The 20,357-nt window shown below is 34.4% G+C and overlaps 1 protein-coding gene across 2 annotated transcripts in view; it reads right to left on the bottom strand.

Annotated features, from left to right (window-relative positions):
- Nucleotides 1-20,357, bottom strand: part of PICK1 (protein interacting with PRKCA 1) — a 113,666-nt gene that overhangs the window by 53,113 nt on the left and 40,196 nt on the right. For both annotated transcript variants that reach the window (XM_085817032.1, XM_085817031.1), the window contains 2 exons: nt 584-717; nt 343-435 (listed from right to left, as the gene is read on the bottom strand). In XM_085817032.1, coding sequence (XP_085673158.1) covers nt 343-435; nt 584-717 — 227 coding nt within the window. The remainder of the gene's footprint in view (nt 1-342; nt 436-583; nt 718-20,357) is intronic.

Raw genomic sequence — 20,357 nt, 5'->3', positions numbered from 1 at the left:
TACATAATTATTACGCAAATAGCTGTGAAGTTAAGGTTGCAGTTAAGTGTATGCTTAACAGACACTTAACCCAGTAAGTATATGCTTATAGACTTAATAACAGTTAAATGGAAATGAAACAGAAACTGGTGGAGTAGGAAAAAAATTATCTAGGAAGCGAAGGACTATTAATAAAGTTTGATTGAATAAAATTTTAGTCCTTACTTTCTAATTTACATCATGGCAACCTTACAATTTTAACTTCACCCCTTGATAAAATTACTCTCCCTATCTTTTCAATAAAAATTACTGTCCTAGTCTAGTAATAGATCTGAAATATAATTAGTAATACCAACAACTCACTAAATATTCAAATTTCACATCAGCATACTTTTTTATAGTTAATTTAGTGTCAGGGACAGCTTTATTTAGATAAGTTCCCAAGTCTGTCAACATCTGAAAAAGAAAAAATTATAATTATACTATTGCTTGATACATTCTATTTAATAACATCACTTATTACTTTAAAATTGCAATAAAAACTAAAAATTAAATTTGAGAGTTAACATTTATAAAATAATTTTTTATAAAAAATTAAAATTACAGGTTTGACAGTCTTTAGAAATTTAATTCCTAATTTTTCCATATTCCTATGTGTTTCACCAAATCTTGTGAATGCCTCACTTGCTCTTGGCTGAGGTTCTCGCACTCCAATGCCAGCAAAAACATCTCCAAATGCTAAAAATATTACAATCAGTACATAATTACAATGCTGAGTTAAAATAAATGTAGTTTTAAATGGATATAGAACACTAAAAAGTACTATGCATTCTAGAAAATTATGTAATTTTTATTCTGTTCATAATTTTTAGCCTCCAAATTGAAAGCAGCATAGTTAAAATAATAAATAATAATACAGAATGATGGAAATAAATTCTGCAGTATTCATTTACCAACTATTAAAAAAGATAAATAGTATGGTCAAATGATTATGAATTTAAACCACATTCAGAAAGTATAAGGTTGGATAAAAAGTAGTGCGAACAAATTGATAGTTCAGAAAAGATTTTTTAACCATAGGTAAAAATACATATAATCCCTCAAAATTGTTTCAAACATATTCATGTGCCATCTCTACTGCCATCAGTCAAATTACTAGAAGACATCATATATCCACTTTTGTTGATATCACACAACAGCCATCCTATAATGCAGATAATCTCTTCTCTGTAAGAACTGTTTTGATGGATTCCTCACAATGGTTCTTTCATTTTAGCCAAGAGATCATAACCACAGAGACTTATATCAAGTAAGTAAGGCAGGAATTTTCTTGTACTTCCCACAGCCATTATCACAGGAAATCCATGACACTGCTTGCATTATAACACTGCACATTGCCATACGAGAGGATGAGATTCATCGCCAAGAAGTGCAGTCTCTTTCTCCTGAGTGCTGGACACAGATGAAGCCTTGGGACATGAATCCTATCCCCATCCCTGATAATGTGCAGTATCATAATGGCAGTACTGTCATGATCTCCTACAGCAGGAAGTACAGGAACACGCCCTGCCCTATTAACCTGGTGTGAATCTCTGTGACTACGATCTCTTTGTCAAAAGGGAAGAAACACTGAAAGATCTGTTACAGCACAAAAGCAGACATTATTCATGCTATTCCAGGGTTCAGACACAGTTCTGCACACGGAAATTAAGTACTTTTAAGGTCTTTTAAGAATCATTAGTGAAAAAAATTAAGGACCTATGAGCAAATGGGAACTGAATAAATTAAATTAAAAATATTATCTATGCCTGAACTAAAAGAACTCATATTCCAAAAAGGGAAATGTTGTTTCTGATGTAATATTTTATGAACTCATCATTCACAGTAAAGACATAATTTCAAAAATTTTAATTCAGGCACGGACTCAAGCCTAAAAGCCCAAATATCTACCACTTATATTAAGAAGCAGTAAAAAATTCAAATAACTCATCAAATACATATTTGTCAATGCATCGCCAAAAAATATTCCTAAAAAATGTTAATCCGCACTCAAAATGGCAGCTAAAAAAACAGATAGAAATGTCAGATGACTAAAATTAAGAATCTTTTACTGATTTTGGTAGAAACTTAGGACTTTAACGACCAAAAACTGTTTCCAAACTACCTACAGACTTTAAAGGACTTCTAAGAACAGTACAGACCATGCAAAAACTAAATGCCCAACTATCAGACTTTTGCTGTACCTATGGATTCTCAACATTCACACAATCACCAAAATCCAAATGATTTTTGGAAACATCAAACAAAATCCTTTTGTTAAATATAGCATCACTAAAGACATTATTATCATGAACTTCTCCAATATAATAATCTATCACTTAGATAATATCAAAATACAGTACACTCCTTATTGTGATGTTTACCCATGACTATTTTGATAACATTAAAAGATAAGTAAAAATATCCTACAAAACAGCTGCGGCATTTAGCTAATTTAATATAAATCTAACTAGAATTATATAAACATGCAGTTTCATTGTATTTTAATTATGAAAATGCAAAAGTTTTTCATTTTTACTTTTTTAATGAATTGTTAATGATGCATTTAATGTTAAAGTTCATTTATGAATTGTTCCTAATGTTTCTGGAAATTATTTAGTAGATTCTGCACCCCTAATCTTAATATTCAGAGGATTTCTTTCATTGGAAGAGAACATGCCAATGCAAAATTTAAAATTAGGCAAAAGAAGCAACCTTAATTTGGCACGGATATTTTTAGAGAATATTTTTTCATGTTTAAAAAATTCTGCACTTTTTGTTGTTGTTGTTGTTGTTTTAAACTTCATGTGGCTGCTTGTTTTCTGAATCAACACAGTTAATAATAATAAAAAAAAAAAAAAAAAAAACTGTGCCAAACTACTTTTTTTTTTTTTTGGTTAAATTGCAAATGGTTGATCGAAATCAAAATTTGTTATCTATTTGTGATTGAATTCCTTAATTGACAACACCCCTCTGCCATTTCAGAAATCTGATAATCCATTTTGAGCATGTTTGGCAACCTTTACTTCAGTTTAAAAAATTTATCCTATAATATTTTGATCATATTAACCAAATTGTTGATCACAATAAGCAATGTATTTTTCATGTTTCCTGTATACAAACGAGTGAGACCCTGGCAATTTTATATGAATATCCAAATGATAACATTAACCACAGTCACATTAAGTGTCTACTATTGTTTAATCAGATAGAAACTTAATATTCATAAAATGAAGTTTGCAAATAGATTAATTGCTTTAAATATGTTAAATACATAATAACAATTCTAAAGATAAAATGTATTTTACAAATTGTCATCTGAGGTCCTGAAATGAATAGGAGAAAGTACCTCCAACACAGCACTGCTCATAAGGTGTACAAGAAAAGCTGCTGTCAGTATCTATGATTAAAAAAAAAAAAAAAAAAGCAAGTGGTAGCTCAAATGACAATTGAATACAATGTGTCCAAATATAAGTGATATGGAACTTATAGTAGATGTCTTCTTATCTGTTAAATTAGCATCATTAATGTTTATGACTATTGGTGGGCCAATAAGCATCATGAATAAACCATGCAACAATGGAAAAGCAATGCTTGGATGGGGGAATTGCGACTCCTTTTACATCGCATTACTTCTATCTTCCGCGGCAGAAATGAATCCAACCAGAGTCCTACTCTTTCAACAGGACAACACATTTTGTCACAAAGCCAGAAGCACATTACATAATTCTGAAGACATGCTGATGAATTACAGTTTTTCCTGGTCTTGCAATTCAATGAATGGATTAACAGTTCTACAAGCAAATGAGAAATATCATGGAGTGTTAGTTCACAGCTCATCAACTACCTCTCTCTACACACACACAAACACACACTGTACATACATATATTCAGGATGAATCTGAAAAAGGTGGGCAAAACTTTATGGGATGATAGAATACAACTATATGAGCAATATTCGTCATAGAATGTATGGTCAGAAAGCAAGCAATGAGAAGTTAAAAAGGTAGTTTTCCATTGTCACATTTAAAGTATTAACAGAAGAATGAGAAGAGATATTTCAGAAAACATTTTATTAAAAGAAATGTAATAGATGTACATCCTTCAAAAAACTGCTCAAAAGACTTTCCATCAGCTATAGCCTGTGGCTTCACACTTGTGGGATAGGGACTGATGCACATTTGTGAAGACACCAGGCATTTCTTAAGTATCGCAGGCAACAACAATGATCGATCCTGGTAACAAGATCCATATTGGTTTCAATGGGGCACTCATAGCTTAGGCTTTCCATGTGGCCCCACAAGTACAAGTGATTGGGGGACATGGGCACTGTGCCTCTACCATGCTGGTTAATCAGTACACCACCACATCCACCACTAACTAGAACAGCCCCAGATGTCAAGAAGGGGCCACACTGGCGCCTTGCCGATTTAGTATGCATTGATTATATTTAAAAATCTGCTGATCTTGGTGACCAAGCTGAGGGACCACCTCGACCACTCCATCGCCCTGTGAGCTTTGCATCTAAAGTGGTGCATATCGAAGCTGAAGGATGCAGGTGCACATTTGTGCTGGAATCACATTCTCGACTTGATGGGGGTTGGGGGTGTGAGGACCGCCCCTCTTTACACCATTTACAATGACACCCAGCAGCTCACCATTTGCATTTCGCCCAACCTTTCTTTTGAATATTGCTTGTATAGCTGTTCTATCACCCGGAAAGTTTTGCCCACTTTTCCAAATTCACCTTGCATATATATACAACACATAATGAATAACCCTCTCTACAACAATAACTTCAGTTCCAGATAATTTTGGTCTCTGTGGTAAAGGATATCTTACAGAAGATATGACTATAAATGATAGCAATTACAGTTTGTATAGTGGCTTCATATATTCAAGACTGTTACCATCAGTTAAAAGAAAATTACTGAAGTGTGGTATTCAGATTTATTCATAAAATTATGAATTAACTAAAATAGATTAATAAATAAAATTTAGTCCAAAATATTATAAACAATAATGGTTTAAAATACAGAAAAAATTATTTAAGTTAAATTAAAAAAAAGAAAAGCTAACTTTAATAGTACATTACAACTTTTGTCTAGTAATTTAAAAGCATTTCCAGCTGATTAAAACATTCAACCAAAATCCAATTCTTAGAATAATTAAAGCTTGAATAAGTCTTTTTTATTTCACTTGTCTTTGCAGCTATTTGAACATTTGTGATACATAGATGCATAGACAATAAATGGAAAATTACTACGATTTAAGAATGTAAAAAATATCTGAATTACGAACAATTCTACATAATAAGCCATATCATGCTGAGTTAAGGAACCATTACCAGTTCCAAAATGATTAATTACTGTTTTCATAAAACTGTTAGATCTTTTTTGTTATAGGACAATACACTGAAGAGCCATTAAATTATAACCACCCTCCATCTATAATAATGGGCTCGCCTAGGAACAAAACCATTGTGCATGCACAGCTGATGTTGAAGTATATAAAGTGGCTATGCATTATCTTTCCAAATGGGTGGTGAAATGACAAGTCGTCAACGGCGCATTGATTCCACAGGAGAGCAAAGATTCTACGCATTGTTTGCCATGACCAAAGAGCTACAACAGCCGAAATCACCACCAGCTACAACAGTGGTGACCCAGACAGTGTTTCTCAACATTCTGTGCAGCGTACGTTGCTGCATATGGGCCTACGCAGCTGGAGGCCAAAGCATGTCTCTGCACTGATGGCACATCATCGCCAGATGCATCTGCAATGGGCCAAGAAGCATTGGAATTAGATATTAGAAAAATGGAAGAAAGCGGCATTGTCTGACGAATCTCGTTTTCTGGTCCATCACATCAATGGGCGTGCGCTAATACGCTGATTTCCAACTGAAACTCTGGCTCCTGGATACACAGTTGGATGGAGACAAGGAGGTACCGGGGCTTATATAGTGTGGGTAATGTTTTGTGGAGCACATTAAGACCATCCATAATCCCCATAGAAAAATATCTGATGTCTGTGTGCTACATGAACCTCATCGCAGACCAGGTTCACCCATTCATGACAACAGTATTTCCAGAAGGGGATGGTGTTTACCAACAGGACAATGCACCATGTCATAAGGGTCGGATCGTCAGGGAGTGGTTCGAGGAACATTCTAATGATTTTCATGCCTTGGCCTCCAAATTCACCTCTATTGGATTAATAGAGCATTTTGGTCCCTTTTGGCACATGCTGCCACGCCACCCCCTCACAATGTGTGGGAATTGCAGGACCAGTTGATGAGTGCTTGGTACCAGATACCTCATACTTATCAGCACCTTGCGGAGTCAATGCCACACCGGATGCTGGCAGTTTTGAGGGCTAAATATGTTATATCCTACATGTTATTAACAGGGTGGTCACAATGTAATGGCTCTTCGGTGTACATGCTACACAATTTTCTCTGAAAAGATATATGTGCCAACTCCATACATCGAGGAAGAAAACACTTTCAACTGAAGTAAAATTTTTCTACACATAAGAAATATATCTCTTACATTAGTTATTTAAATAAACAATGAATAAGCCACCAAGACAGGGAATGTGGTTAGTGACACTAACTGCCGTACCAAAAGGCTCAGGTCTGATGGATTTTTGTAAATCTATAACATCTGTACAGCACGGGGACAATCAAAATATACGGCAAGCCGAAAATCCTCTTGAGAGGTTGCTTGAAAGCTAAGAAGGATGGGTGAAATTCGAACCCATCCACCCGCGTATTCTCCTTCAAAACCGAGCAAAGTCATACTGCCACTTGTATGATGCTTAAGGATCTTGCCAATGACAGATGTATTCTTCCATGATAAAATTTGTGGGCTTGTTCTGATTAAGTCAGACAAGTAAGATTAGTCACAACATGAGTAACAAAGAATGAAATAGAATGATACACATTTAAAACTTTTTATTGACAATATTGATTTTGAAAACAAAACACTGTTGTAAAAGATAAGAAGAAAAAAGGCATTTAGTTTACTGGTGGTTAATAACCAATTTTGGCATGTGTATCTTTCTGGAGAAAACTGTATATCTGTCTTGTATTGTCCTATAACTTCTTCACTCCTAACATCAAGAAAATGATGTCCCCTCCATGAGCCTGTGACCTTGCAGTGCTGAAGATCACAGTGTCCTCGAGTGTTTTTTGGAATTAAGACTAACATGCAAAAATCTATATAGTACAAAGTCTGTAATATGGATGTCCATTATTCGGAATGATCTATAATCCGGACCTCAAAGCCACAAACTTTTTTTTTCTGTATGCTTTACGCATGTGCGTTTAATGTTTACGCATGCACGTTTAGCACAAAAAACGAAGCAACTTAAACAACTTACATTGAAAGATATATTTAATACAGTAAACAAATAAATATGAAGCTTTCTTTTTTTTGCAAATTTGATACGTTTTAGATCATAATTGTTCTTTATTTCATAAATTACGGTTTCATATTTTTAATTGTATAACTTCTGTATGCCATCTTACCAGATTTAAATTGATGATCTATAATCCGGAAAACTCCTTAATCCGGAATCACCGAAGTCCCGACGAGTCCGGATTACGGACTTTGTACACTATTGAAATCTGTGTGCATATGTCTGTTTATTTGTTTGTGATATTATATCCTCTGGAATGGTCGGGAGTTGAGTTTCAAAAAAAGTATCCCCCGGATTCCAAAAATTTGGGGAAAGACATTTCAACTATCCTCTTCTTCGTACAACTTTAATCAGCCAAGATATTAATTAAAAATGCTGAAAACATCGATTTTCACCCTCATTTTGCAACAATCTCACATGCTGGAGATAAAAATCTGCTTTATTTCAAAAAGTGTTGCAATGAACCGAGTCAGATGCTGTACTTCAGTGCTCTGCCATGAATCTGTTTTCATCATTATAGCCTGAAGGATGTGTCGTACAGACAAAAACTTGATTCTAAACTTCTGTTTATAATTATTCTATATACTATTTTGTAAACTATATTTCTGTTTGTAAAGAATCAGTTTCTATTCATATCTCTAATGCTAACATCGGAGACTGCTTTTCAGGAAATAGAGGAAAATAAGCACATGCCAACTGCTAAAAATACCGAGGTGAACTCTATACTATATGATGCGAATAAACTACAAAGTGGTGAGCAAAGTGTACCAGATCTTCCTGTGGATGAAAAATTTGAAAAGACTGAATCTTTAGACTGTGGTATGCAAATCTGAAATACATCTGGGACAGTGAAAAAGTAATTAACCAGGGTATAACTTGAAGAAAAGCCTGAAATTGAAATTCATTTTGAAATTTCATAAATACTGTAGATATTTTTTTCTTTTATTTTTGTTTACCTTTTTTATTGTTTTGTTTGTTTGTACAGTCAAAAGTCGTTAATTCGGACACCCATAATGCGGAATGATCTATAATTCGGACCTCAAAGCTACAAACTTTCTGCGCATAAGACCTTTACGTCTACGAATATGCATGTGCGCGTGCACAAAATACGTTTATGAATGTGCGTTTAATGTATAACGGACGGTATAAGCTAAGCTAAAGTTATCTAATTCAGTTAATGTTGCAGATTGCGTTGTTCCTTAATCTTCGAATTGGATTCGGCTTATTATTTTTTGCAGACCGTTAGAGCAATTTTATAAAAGTAAGCTTGAACTTTCAATTATGTCAAATAGAATTTCTGATATATATTTACTAATATGTAAAGGATCTACAAAGCGAAAGTATGTTTCGAAGTCTATTAAACAAAAGTGGCATTGCTGCAAAAAATGAATAAAAGCATATCCTTTGTTTATCTAAACTTTAACGTTTGTTTATGTAAACTTTGTTTATCTTTAACGCCGCGGTGCGTAATGAATTGGAAGTTGATCTGTCAGCACTATCCTTATCTTCAGGGCAGATGTTTTTATTTTATTTAGCTTATAATTCCTTACTAAATGTAGTATTTCATCTCGATGTACTCCGTCTTTGATATGATTTAAATCAAATTCCTCATCATTATAATTCGCTTACGATAGCGAAGAAAGTAACAGAGGTTATTGAAAACGAAAAAATTTCGATTGACAAATGAGTCGGTATTCTCAACACAGCAATTATAGGACTTGAACAGCGGAACTTTGTAACTGAACAAGAAATTATGTCTGTTTATAGAATTAAAGAGAATGTATTATCACATAAAAAAGAAGCAACTTAAACAACTTACATTGAATGAAATGTTTAATAAAGTAAACAAATAAATATTAAGCTTTTTTTTTTGTGTGTGTGTGTAAATTTTGATACCCTTTAGATCATAATTATTCTTTATTTCATAAATTACGGTTTCATATTTTTAATTTTATAATTTCTGCATGCCATCTTACCAGATTTAAACTGATGATCTATAATCCGGAATCGCTGAAGTCCCGATGAGTCCGGATTAACGACCTTTGACTGTACTGAATTTGGCTTCTGACCAACCATTGTATTGCCTGGAACGTGCAGTCTTTGAGAGGGGGCAGTGTTGTAAATGCCCAGCTGCAGTAAGATAGCTTCTCTGCAAAGTGGGGTTAGGGTTGCCAGAAAGTGGCAGGGTTGCACATTTGGCACAAAATTGCCCATTTAGAGATATTTCATGACAAAATTAACCATATGCTAGAGAGGGAGCGAGAACATTCTAGAACGCATTCTTAGCAGTTTTCTGAAGAATATCCTCAAAGGTAGATTAAAGCTATATATATATATATATACGAGGGCAGATCAAAAAGCAAGTTGCACTTCCAAGTAATGACCATTTATTAAATTGTCAATACAAAAGCAATACGGCTATGAAAGCATACAATGTAAGTTCACTTTTCCACATAGTTCCCAAGACATTCTAAACATTTCTCCAAACGGACAACCAACTTTTCAATTCCGAATGCATAGAAATCTCCTCCAGCACTAAGTAACCACACGGAGACAGCTGCTTTCGAAATTGTTGTCCACCGAGATGCTTTTTAAGCTTACTGAAAATACGAAAGTCACATGGTGCTAAATTGGGACTGTATGGAGGATGCTGCCATACCTCCCACTTGAACCGCTGCAGCAGGTCCCACGTTTGGCGAGCTTTGTGAGGTGTTGCGCTCATTTTTTCGGTAAGCTTAAAAATCTTGATGGAGAACGATTCCAAAACGATGAGGAGGTGAAAGCAGCTATCTCCATGCGGTTACATAGCGCTGAAGGAGATTTCTATGCATTTGGAATTGAAAAGTTAGTTGACCATTCTGAGAAATGTTTAGAGTGTCTTGGGAACTATGTGGAAAAGTGAACTTACATTGTATGCTGTCATAGCCATGTTGCTTTTGTACTGACAATTTGATAAATGGTCATAACTTGGGAGTGCAACTTACTTTTTAATCTGCCCTTGTATAACCTGCCTCTCCTGGGAGAAAGAAGTGTCTTAAGTTCAGAAATTAGCTTGAGAACGATCAACCGAGTCAGATGCTGTACTTCAGTGCTTTGCTGTGAAGCTGACTTCACCATTATAGCCTGAAGGCTATGTTGCTGATTGTTTTAGCACACTTATCATAGTTTTTTTACAACTGTAAACATGTCTTTCAGACTATCCTGTGTAACAGTGCATACTGGCAAATAAACTGTGTTTTGATTCTTCATCAAGTATTGTCATCATTTACTCCAAATCCACAAACCCATACAACTCAACAGTATTATTATTGCATAAGGTCAGGTTCTGTTGAAGAAAGCACGTGATTTTATGTCACATCAATGTATGTTGAAAAATGTTTGTTAATGTCAGCATTTTAAATAAATAGCTACTGTTTTCAATTTTTTTCTTTCAGGTTAAGATAAATGACATGGTATGTTATTGCCACATTAATTCTTTTATTGATACTGAGAAAGCATTGTTATATTACATTAAATTAAAATCATGACATCATATGTACACTGCGCAAAAAAAAAAAAAAAAAAAAAAGGACAGTTCTACATTTCCCGTTCTTACTGGGCCGATTGACAAAATTCAAATTGCATTTTTCCTGATTTGAAAGTGTGACTTAGGATATATATTAGATTTATATACAGCACTATTCTAACTTCCGTATTTTGACACAAAATCTTACGAGTAGTTTTTAAAAGATTAACTCTCAAAATTTTAGCTCCTCAATGTTAATTGAATTTGGCATATATTTATTAATATTGTAAGGATCTTAAGTTTTACTAACGTTTATTTTATTTTAAATCTTTACTATCACTTCTTATTTTCTACTTCCGGCCAGAATTAAAAGCGTTAACTTATTTATGCAAAAGTTGTCTGGCGAACGCCAAGTACTTAAGTTGTGGCTTTTTGCCAAGCGAGAGAGAGGAAGGAGTTAGTCGAAGCAGGCCGCTTACCTTAGAAGTTTTACTCAGTTGCTAGTTGCCTTCCAGGCCAGAGGTTTAATCCTCGTGATAATTTTAAACGTATTGTAGTGTTAACAGTTCTCTGTACTACATACGGCTTCCTGTTAATATAAGGCCAATCTTCCACGTTTATTATTCCAAATTTAAGTTAGAGTTTAATTATATTTTTATATTCTTACGTTCAGACCACAAGTAGTTGGTCTCTGTATTCCGAAGTACGGAAATTATTGTGAAGAGTGAAAAATAAAGGGTTTTGTATACCCTTCCTGTGTATCTTGTCTACTTCCCACATTTATTGAACATAGCTTTAGTAAGTTCCCTGTTCCGAGTCAGGTCTGTGCATGTTCCCAAAGAAAGTAAGGCGGAACATTGAACCTGATAGTGGCGCCCAACGAAGAAGAATAACCATGGCCGAGTTTCAAGAAGAACCTGTGCTGCCTGCAGAAGCGGCTCAGAATCCAGAAATGCCAGCTGCCGCCCTGGAAGGATTTGGTTACATCGTCCAGACCATGCGCGCTTCGATGAAACCAGAAGCAACATTTAATGGAAACTCACCGGTAACCAGTTTTTTGGAAAAATTGAATGACCACTTCATGCTCTACCCTGTGCACGAGTTTCAAAAAGTTACCTTAGCTACCAGCGCTTTGAGGGGCCAAGCGCTTAACTAGTTCAAATGTATAGGCAGAAGTCTTTTGGGTCAAGCAGGAAGTCCCACCTATACTTACGAGAATTTCAAGACTGCTCTAATAAAAGCCTTCCCTGTCATAAGGGATCGTGTGAAATTAGAAACGGAACTTTTCAGCATATATCAGCAAAGAATCGAAAATCTCTCAAGCTTTATTTTAAGAAAAATTCACGTCTTCAAACTCTTGTATGGAAACCGTCCGGATCCTGAGATAATTCAAGTGATTTTGCCGAGGTTACTTCCCCAAGTGCAAGACTTTATTGAATTAAGAAATCCGACTACACTGGAAAAGTTATTTGAGCTAGCAATCCAGTTTGAAAGTAGAAGAACGGCAGACATTGAAAGAAGACGCCAATATCAACAACAAAACCAATTTGGTGCGCCAAGACCACAGCAAAGTCAAGCACATTGCTACGGAAGCAAAGCAAATCAGTGGGCAAGGAAACCCGAGCATTCAAAAACAGCCGGCGAACGTCGACAGTTCAATAGCAAACCAGGAAAAAAGTCTCAAGGCCAGTGGAAAAAGAAGGAAAGCATGGAAACAAAAAAGGATTTAAACTAAAATGGATTTCTGCTGACGGGAGGGTGCGGAAATCTGAAGGCCAAGAAAATCCCTCTTCCTACAAGTTAAATACAGTAATGGTGAAAAATTTGACTCTTCCGAAGATTGAAGTGTTGGTGAATAATATCCCAGCCACCGCACTTCTGGATACAGGCGCGCAGTGTTCCTGTGTGGCAGAAGATTTTTTTAGGAAGTAATTTCGTAAATATCGCATATATAATCCGGATAATACAACAATGTTAGCTGCGCAAGGAGAAAGATGTAAGTGCATAGGTAAATTACCACTATACATCCGTATCAAGGACGAACAAGTAAAGGTTATGTTTTTCATAGTAAAGAATCTGCAAGCACATATTATCTTAGGAATAGATTTTCTTTCAGAGGCACAAGCAACGCTGGATTTTAATGAAGCGTCCCTTAAGCTGACGATGAAACCAGTTCGAGAAGAAAAGGCTGAACTGCCGATGTTAAACCTTGACCACCTGCCTAATGAAGAGCAACGAAGAATCTGACAAGTGGTAAGTGAATTTGCTTCGTTATTTAGTGATATTCCAGGATTTACTCAGGTTACTAACCATAGTATTGACACCAGAGATTCAATGCCAGTTCGCCACAAAGCATACCGGTATGATAAGAATAAGGAAAAAATTATAGAATGGCATATCACCGATATGCTACGTAAAAAGATCATAATGCCCATCTCAAGTAGTTATGCTAGCCCGGTGGTTTTATGTAAGAAAAATAATAACTATCCATTGACACATCCAAAAAGGTGGAGATTCGCGATTGACTACCGTAAATTAAACTCCATAACTAAATATCCGGTATATCCGTTACCTATTATTGAAGAAATTCTAAGGAACATAACATCGACCAAATATATGACGACTTTAGACTTAACGACTGGTTATTTTCAAATAGGGGTTAGGCCTGAGGACGTGCCTAAGACTGCTTTTATAACCACGTCTGGCACTTATGCATTTCTGCGTATGTCATTTGGCCTTTCAGGGGCACCGGCAACATTTCAGCGATATATGGACATTGTGTTAAGGCCTGTTCATGGAAAGTCCACATTTATCTATTTAGAGGATATCATTATTACTAGTGATAATCTCGACCAACATGTACAGGATTTAAGACAGGTGTTTTCTTTATTAAATGAAGCCGGTCTAAAAGTTAATGTCGAAAAGTGCAAATTTGCAGCCCCTGAATTAAAATATTTAGGTTACAAAATATCTCAGAAAGGAATCGAGACAGACGAATCAAAAATAATTGCTGTACAAAAGTATCCGACTCCAAACACGGCGAAGAAGCTCTCTTCTTTTCTAGGACTTTGCTCATATTATAGGTCCTTTATAAAAGATTTTGCAGCTATTGCTGAACCATTGTTAAAATTAAAAAGGAAAAAGGCAAGATTCTCGTGGACGGCCGAAGCCAATAGTGCGTTCGAAAAATTAAAGCAAGTATTAACGCAAGCCCCTGTGTTGAAATTTCCTGAAAAGGATGAGAATTTAGAAATTTCAGCGGATGCTTTGTATTATGCGGTAGGAGCGGTACTTTCACAAAATCAGCAGCCTGTGGCATTTTTTAGCCGAACTTTAAATCAAACACAAAGAAACTATTCCGCGACCGAGAGAGAGGCACTTGCAGTTTTGTTAGCAGTGCAAAAGTTCCGAGTCTATTTTGGAAAGGCGCCTATAACAGTGTACTCTGATCATGCGGTGGTAACTAGATTGTACTCAGGGAAAAACTTATCCCCAAGGTTAATAAGATGGGCACTCAAGCTACAAGAATATAATCTGGTAATCAAACATACCCCCGGAAAGGAAAATATCATAGCAGATGCCCTATCAAGAATTAAAATAGATGAACAAGGTAATACTGTAAAGGTTGGAAATGCTCACAGCATGTACAATAAATTCCCGAGAAACTGTAATAACCGAACTGGGTAAGGATCCTGAGTTTGGAAGCATTTATGAGTATTTAAAGGATCCTGAAAATTTTAGCCACCAAGATATTGTGGCGATAAGAAATAAGGCGGCCCATTACGAACTAATAGATGGTCTATTATTCTATACAAAAACTACGAATTCCAACAACGAATTTCGACCTGTTATCCCAGCTAGTCTTAGATTAAATATCCTACAGGAGTTGCATGACAGCCCTTTAGCTTGTCATGCTGGTATTCGAAAAACTATACAACGCGTACGCGAGGCAGTCTATTTTCCTGAACTGCAAAAGTTAACAAGGGCGTATGTCCGTCCAGTCCTGCCCAACATGTCAAGCAGTTAATTATATTAATTTCCGCCCGGCAGGGTTTCTAAATAGTATTAAATCCGAATTTCCAAATGAAATAATTGGCATCGATTTATTGTGCCCTTTCCCAAAAAGTCAGTTAAATAAAAGTCGCTATCTCCTTGTTATGGTTGATCATTTTAGTAAGTGGACCGAAATTGTTCCCTTAAAACGAGCCTCCGCGAAATTAGTTACTGATTCTATTTTAAATAAATATATTTTAAAATACGGGGCGCCCCTAAAAGTTGTATCGGATAATGGTCCTCAATTTGTAAATAATGTATTTGAAGACATGTGCCAAAAAACTGGGCATACGTCATTTAAAAATGGTCCCGTATCGGCCGCAATCAAATATAGCGGAACGGGTCAATAGAAATATAGTGAAAATTATCCGTAGTTATGTTAAAAATTTTCATAAAAGCTGGTATAACTATGTCAATGAATTTGCTTTCGCCCTTAGGACCGCAAAACATGATACAATGGGCAAAACTCCTGCTGAGTTATTTTTAGGCAGAAAGATTATAACGCCGTTAGATAAATTTTTTTATGTGTAACAAAGAGCCCCAGAATTTAAAATGGGTGATATAGAAAAATTAATTAAAGAAGCAAAAATGAATACTGAAGTAGCACAGAGAAAACAGAAGCTTTATTATGATTTGAAACAACGGGGAGTAACTTATAAAGTAGGGGATGAAGTGTTAAAAATTAAGCATTCACTTTCTTCAGCACCAGAAGATAAAACTGCCAAATTTTTTCCACGATTTGAAGGACCATATGTCATAGAAAAAATAACTCACGCTGTAGTGGTGTTAAAAGCCAGAAATGGTGAAACGTGCTCCGCAAACATTGATAAAATAAAACCCTACTATGATCGTAATAAAATGAAAATTTTCAAAGATCTTTTGCAGGATCCGGCACGGCAGACACAAGCTCCAGAGGTGGAACAACGTCAAGCACAAGCCATTAGGAGGCAGGAGCAATTGAAAAGAAAATTTCCCTGCTGGAAAATTGAAGGTAACAAGAAAAAGAAGCCATTCCACCATCCAGAAAAGAGAGCTCACGAACACTCCCAGAATGAAGAAGGGAGAAGTACGACGGATCCAAAGAAAGCCAGGAGAAATAACGGCAACTATAACCCGGCTCCCAAACGGAAGATCAACTCATCAGACAGGACTCTCCGCAGCAAATGTCGCCGAACTGCGGAAGGGCCACCAGCGGCGGAGGAAAAGTTACAAGGAAAATTTGAACGGCCAGCAACGAGGTCCAAGCAGGAATGCGAAAGAAGTGTCCCGGTTCCGCCAAGACCAGCTGCCATCAAACAGCCAAGACCACAGGCAGAGGCGAAAAAGAAGGTATTCAAGGGTGACCGAACTGGAGGGAAAAGAAAGCTTCTAGAGGAAGAAACTGAAGGGCGAGCCTGCACAAGAAGGAGGATAAATCAAACCAGAATCTGCGCTACCTTCCAGGACTGGGCTCAGAAAAGAATGTCCGAATATCACAAAGATAAGTAAAATTTTATGTTACTTTGCAAACTTAAGTTAATCTTTCATTCTTACTGCAAGTGGCAGATTTCAAGAAGTTTTACCTCATGTGAGGTCTACCTTTATCGCCAAAAAGGCGAGAAATGAGTTGTTACCGATTTTGGTATTATGTTTTTCAATTACTCGCGCGTAAAACTAAAGTTGATGTATAATAGGAATATGCAAATACTTAAATATTGTAAAAGTTATTGTACAAATTTTATTTAAAACATTCTGGCAAGAAAGAAGTTTTAGTCTGAAAGACTTTTTGAAATATAGTATTTCAATGTAGAAGAATTGGCACTTGCTTTGAAAAGAATAGAAGTTAACAACGTACTACTAATGTATGTTTTAAAATGCGTAAAATTAACGGCATGTTAATATGTTCTTATATACAATGTGAACTGTTATTTTAAATGTTAAGAAATACTATGATATGGTAAAAGTGAAAGTAATGCCAAAAATTTTAAACTTATTCATGTGACTGTAAAAAGACCAAATTATGGTGAATATGTGTTAAAGGTTGAATGAATGTAGTTAGGCTCTCTGACGCTACACTTCAGAGTTAGCCACTTTTCAGAATAGTACCTCAGGGTTTAGAGATGAATATAAGGTGTGTTCTGAGGTCTTGTTATGTTGAATTTTAACACGTTAGTGTTTTGATTGCAGGCGGTAGTGTTGAACACTTGTACATAGACATGCTCGTGTTTGGTGTTTTCCTTTACAACACATGTCAGAGAGCACGGGGAGAAAATTAAATAACGTCATGAATGAAATAAGAATGTTAGAAGAGAAACAGAAGTATTCATGTTACTTGCCATTTAATTGTGTAACATTTCATTAAACTAGTTTTCCTTCCAGATCTCTGGAAGGAACCAGATTTGAATAAAAGCTCCTGTTTAGATGCAGTACAGATGAAAAATTGGGTGTCCATGGAGCTGCTATTGTAAAAACAATTTTTTTTTTTTTTAATTTCTAGTTTCTAGTGAGAAATGTTTGTAAAAGATTGGCCTCGCGTTAGATTCTAGAGCTAAAAGTTTTCAACAAGGTCGTTTTAGACCTCAGTTTCAAACTAATTAACTCTGGTGGGAAGTATGTAAGGATCTTAAGTTTTACTAACGTTTATTTTATTTTAAATCTTTACTATCACTTCTTATTTTCTACTTCTGGCCAGAATTAAAGGCGTTAACTTATTTATGCAAAATTTGTCTGGCGAACGCCAAGTACTTAAGTTGTGGCTTTTTGCCAAGCGAGAGAGAGGAAGGAGTTAGTCGAAGCAGGCCGCTTACCTTAGAAGTTTTACTCAGTTGCTAGTTGCCTTCCAGGCCAGAGGTTTAATCCTCGTGATAATTTTAAACGTATTGTAGTGTTAACAGTTCTCTGTACTACATACGGCTTCCTGTTAATATAAGGCCAATCTTCCACGTTTATTATTCCAAATTTAAGTTAGAGTTTAGTTATATTTTTATATTCTTACTTTCAGACCACAAGTAGTTGGTATCTGTATTCCGAAGTACGGAAATTATTGTGAAGAGTGAAAAATAAAGGGTTTTGTATACCCTTCCTGTGTATCTTGTCTACTTCCCACATTTATTGAACATAGCTTTAGTAAGCTCCCTGTTCCAAGTCAGGTCTGTGCATGTTCTCAAAGAAAGTAAGGCGGAACATTGAACCTGATAATATCTCTTTTTTTTATTAAACTTTTTTCATTCTTCCTTTCACGTTTCGAAATTTAGGTTCATTGCAAATAAAATTCAGCCATTTTTTTGTGTTTTATTTTTTAAATTTCTGTTTTTAAATACTTTATATAAATTTTTCAAAAAACATTTTGAATTATAACCTACAAAATTTTTACCATCATCTTAAAGTAGGTGTAGTTCTAAGTATACCTGCAAAAAATTACAGTTTTTTATTTAAAATTCTCTAAGATATATACAAATTTACATATTTTCGTGTATTGAAATTTGGCATTTTTTTTTAGCGATAATAACATCAAATGTGGTTTATGGATTTTTGTTACAGCGAATTGCCACAGCAATTTTTAACCTTAAATTTTAAATAAATTTTAACGGAGAATTAATTATATGAAATTTTTTACCTCAGTGATGCGTAATAAATATTTATTAATACTACATGAAAAGCTATTTTTTAAAATTATAGATGATATTATTCAAATTTTTAACTTTTTCCAAATTTTTTTTCTTTCTTCTTCTTCTTTTTTTTTTTTTTAAATATTTGTAAGAGTAATTTTTTACCTTTGCCAGGTTATCATCTGCTACTTTACTTTGAGTGCATTTAAATTGAATTGTCTAAAACTGAGAGAGTTCGTTTGATGTTTATTTTCACAATGTTTTTAAGCAAACAGGACATTGACAGTTTGGGTCATGTCCCAGCTTTAAAAATTATATATATAAGTATAAATTTTTACATTAATCCTCTTCGAAAGAATGTTTTAAGTAGCTAATTTTCTCTCATGTTATAGATGTTATATTTTATAGATTGTATTAAAAAACATGATCTTTTATATGATTTAGATTGTTTGTAGCCAATATAATAATCAGGTCACTCAGTGGTACAGAATAAACATTGCTAGACTGTTTTATTTCTTTGTCATTTAACAGAAAATCTTTTAATTAAAATATTTATCCTTTGGACTTTGCTTTAAATTTTATTTATAGTTAAAATGTCTAGAAAAGGAAAAGCTGTCTTCAACTGAAACGCAGTTGATGTAATTGATATTTTTTAAAATAATGAAAAGAATGCAAAATTTATGGAAGTGTAACAATCAAAAAATCTTAATTTTCTTGTGGTGAGCACTGAAAATAAATGTAGAAAGAAAGAAGAAAATTAGGGAGAAAAGTAAGCAAAAATTTGAAGGGAAATTAGGCTGTCAGAAATATCAAGGTGTTTCTAAAAGTTGAATGCTTTTTAATATACTTGCATAATGCCTGAAGAAAAAAAAGCAAGCCAATAAGAATTTTTAAAAAAATAATTTTTGAATAAAATTTAGTATTTTTTTTAATTAAAACTTTTTAATCTTATATTTGATTCTTGCAATTTCAAAAATAAAATATTTCACTAAAATATGAGCAACATTTTAAGAAACTAAATGTAGGATGATAAAATTGTGCAAAATGAGCACAATGTTAAAGCAATATATGTAAGTCATCCTAAGTTAAAATGTCGGTTATACATCTTTCTCATTTATATATCTTTTCTGAATGGAACATTGAAAGGCATGTTAACTGTGCTTTACTGTATTTTCTCTTTCAATATATTCAGTTTTCAGATGAACCGTAGTCTGGGACACAAAGTTTTCTTTCGAAACAACCGCAATTCAAATAAATATAACCAAATCCTGGAAAATTTATATTAATAAATATATTTAAAATGTTCAGTTCGAATGAATAAATAGAAAATTTTAAAACAATTATCTGAAGAGACAATACGACACAAATAATTGAAATAAAAGTCTACAAATTAAAAAATTATCTAAAATAATAACTGTGACAAAAAAATAATAAGTTATAAAGTAAACTATTTGAAAAAATAAATGATGCACCTATTATTTAAACTACGCAGTTCAAATGGGTAAATAGAAAATTTTAAAACTGTTATTCGAAAGAAAAAATGCAACGTAAACAATTAAAATAAAATTTGAAAAGAAAAAAATATTTAAAATAATAACATAAAAATATAATATAAAGAACATTATTTAAAAGAAAGAATGTTGCGATTTTTTTCCTTCTCACGGGAAAGGAAAATAGGTTGCCATATATTAAGAAGTTCCCCAAATGAACTATTCTTGCCAAAACTGAAAAAAAAAAAAAAAAAGCGGTAACATAATTTGAGTCATAGAATC

This window comes from Stegodyphus dumicola, chromosome 5 (genome assembly GCF_044657685.1).
Source record: "Stegodyphus dumicola isolate Sdum_Otavi_A_Nest chromosome 5, ASM4465768v1".
NCBI classification, from domain to species: domain Eukaryota; kingdom Metazoa; phylum Arthropoda; class Arachnida; order Araneae; family Eresidae; genus Stegodyphus; species Stegodyphus dumicola.
This window is presented reverse-complemented; position numbering and strand designations above follow the sequence as displayed.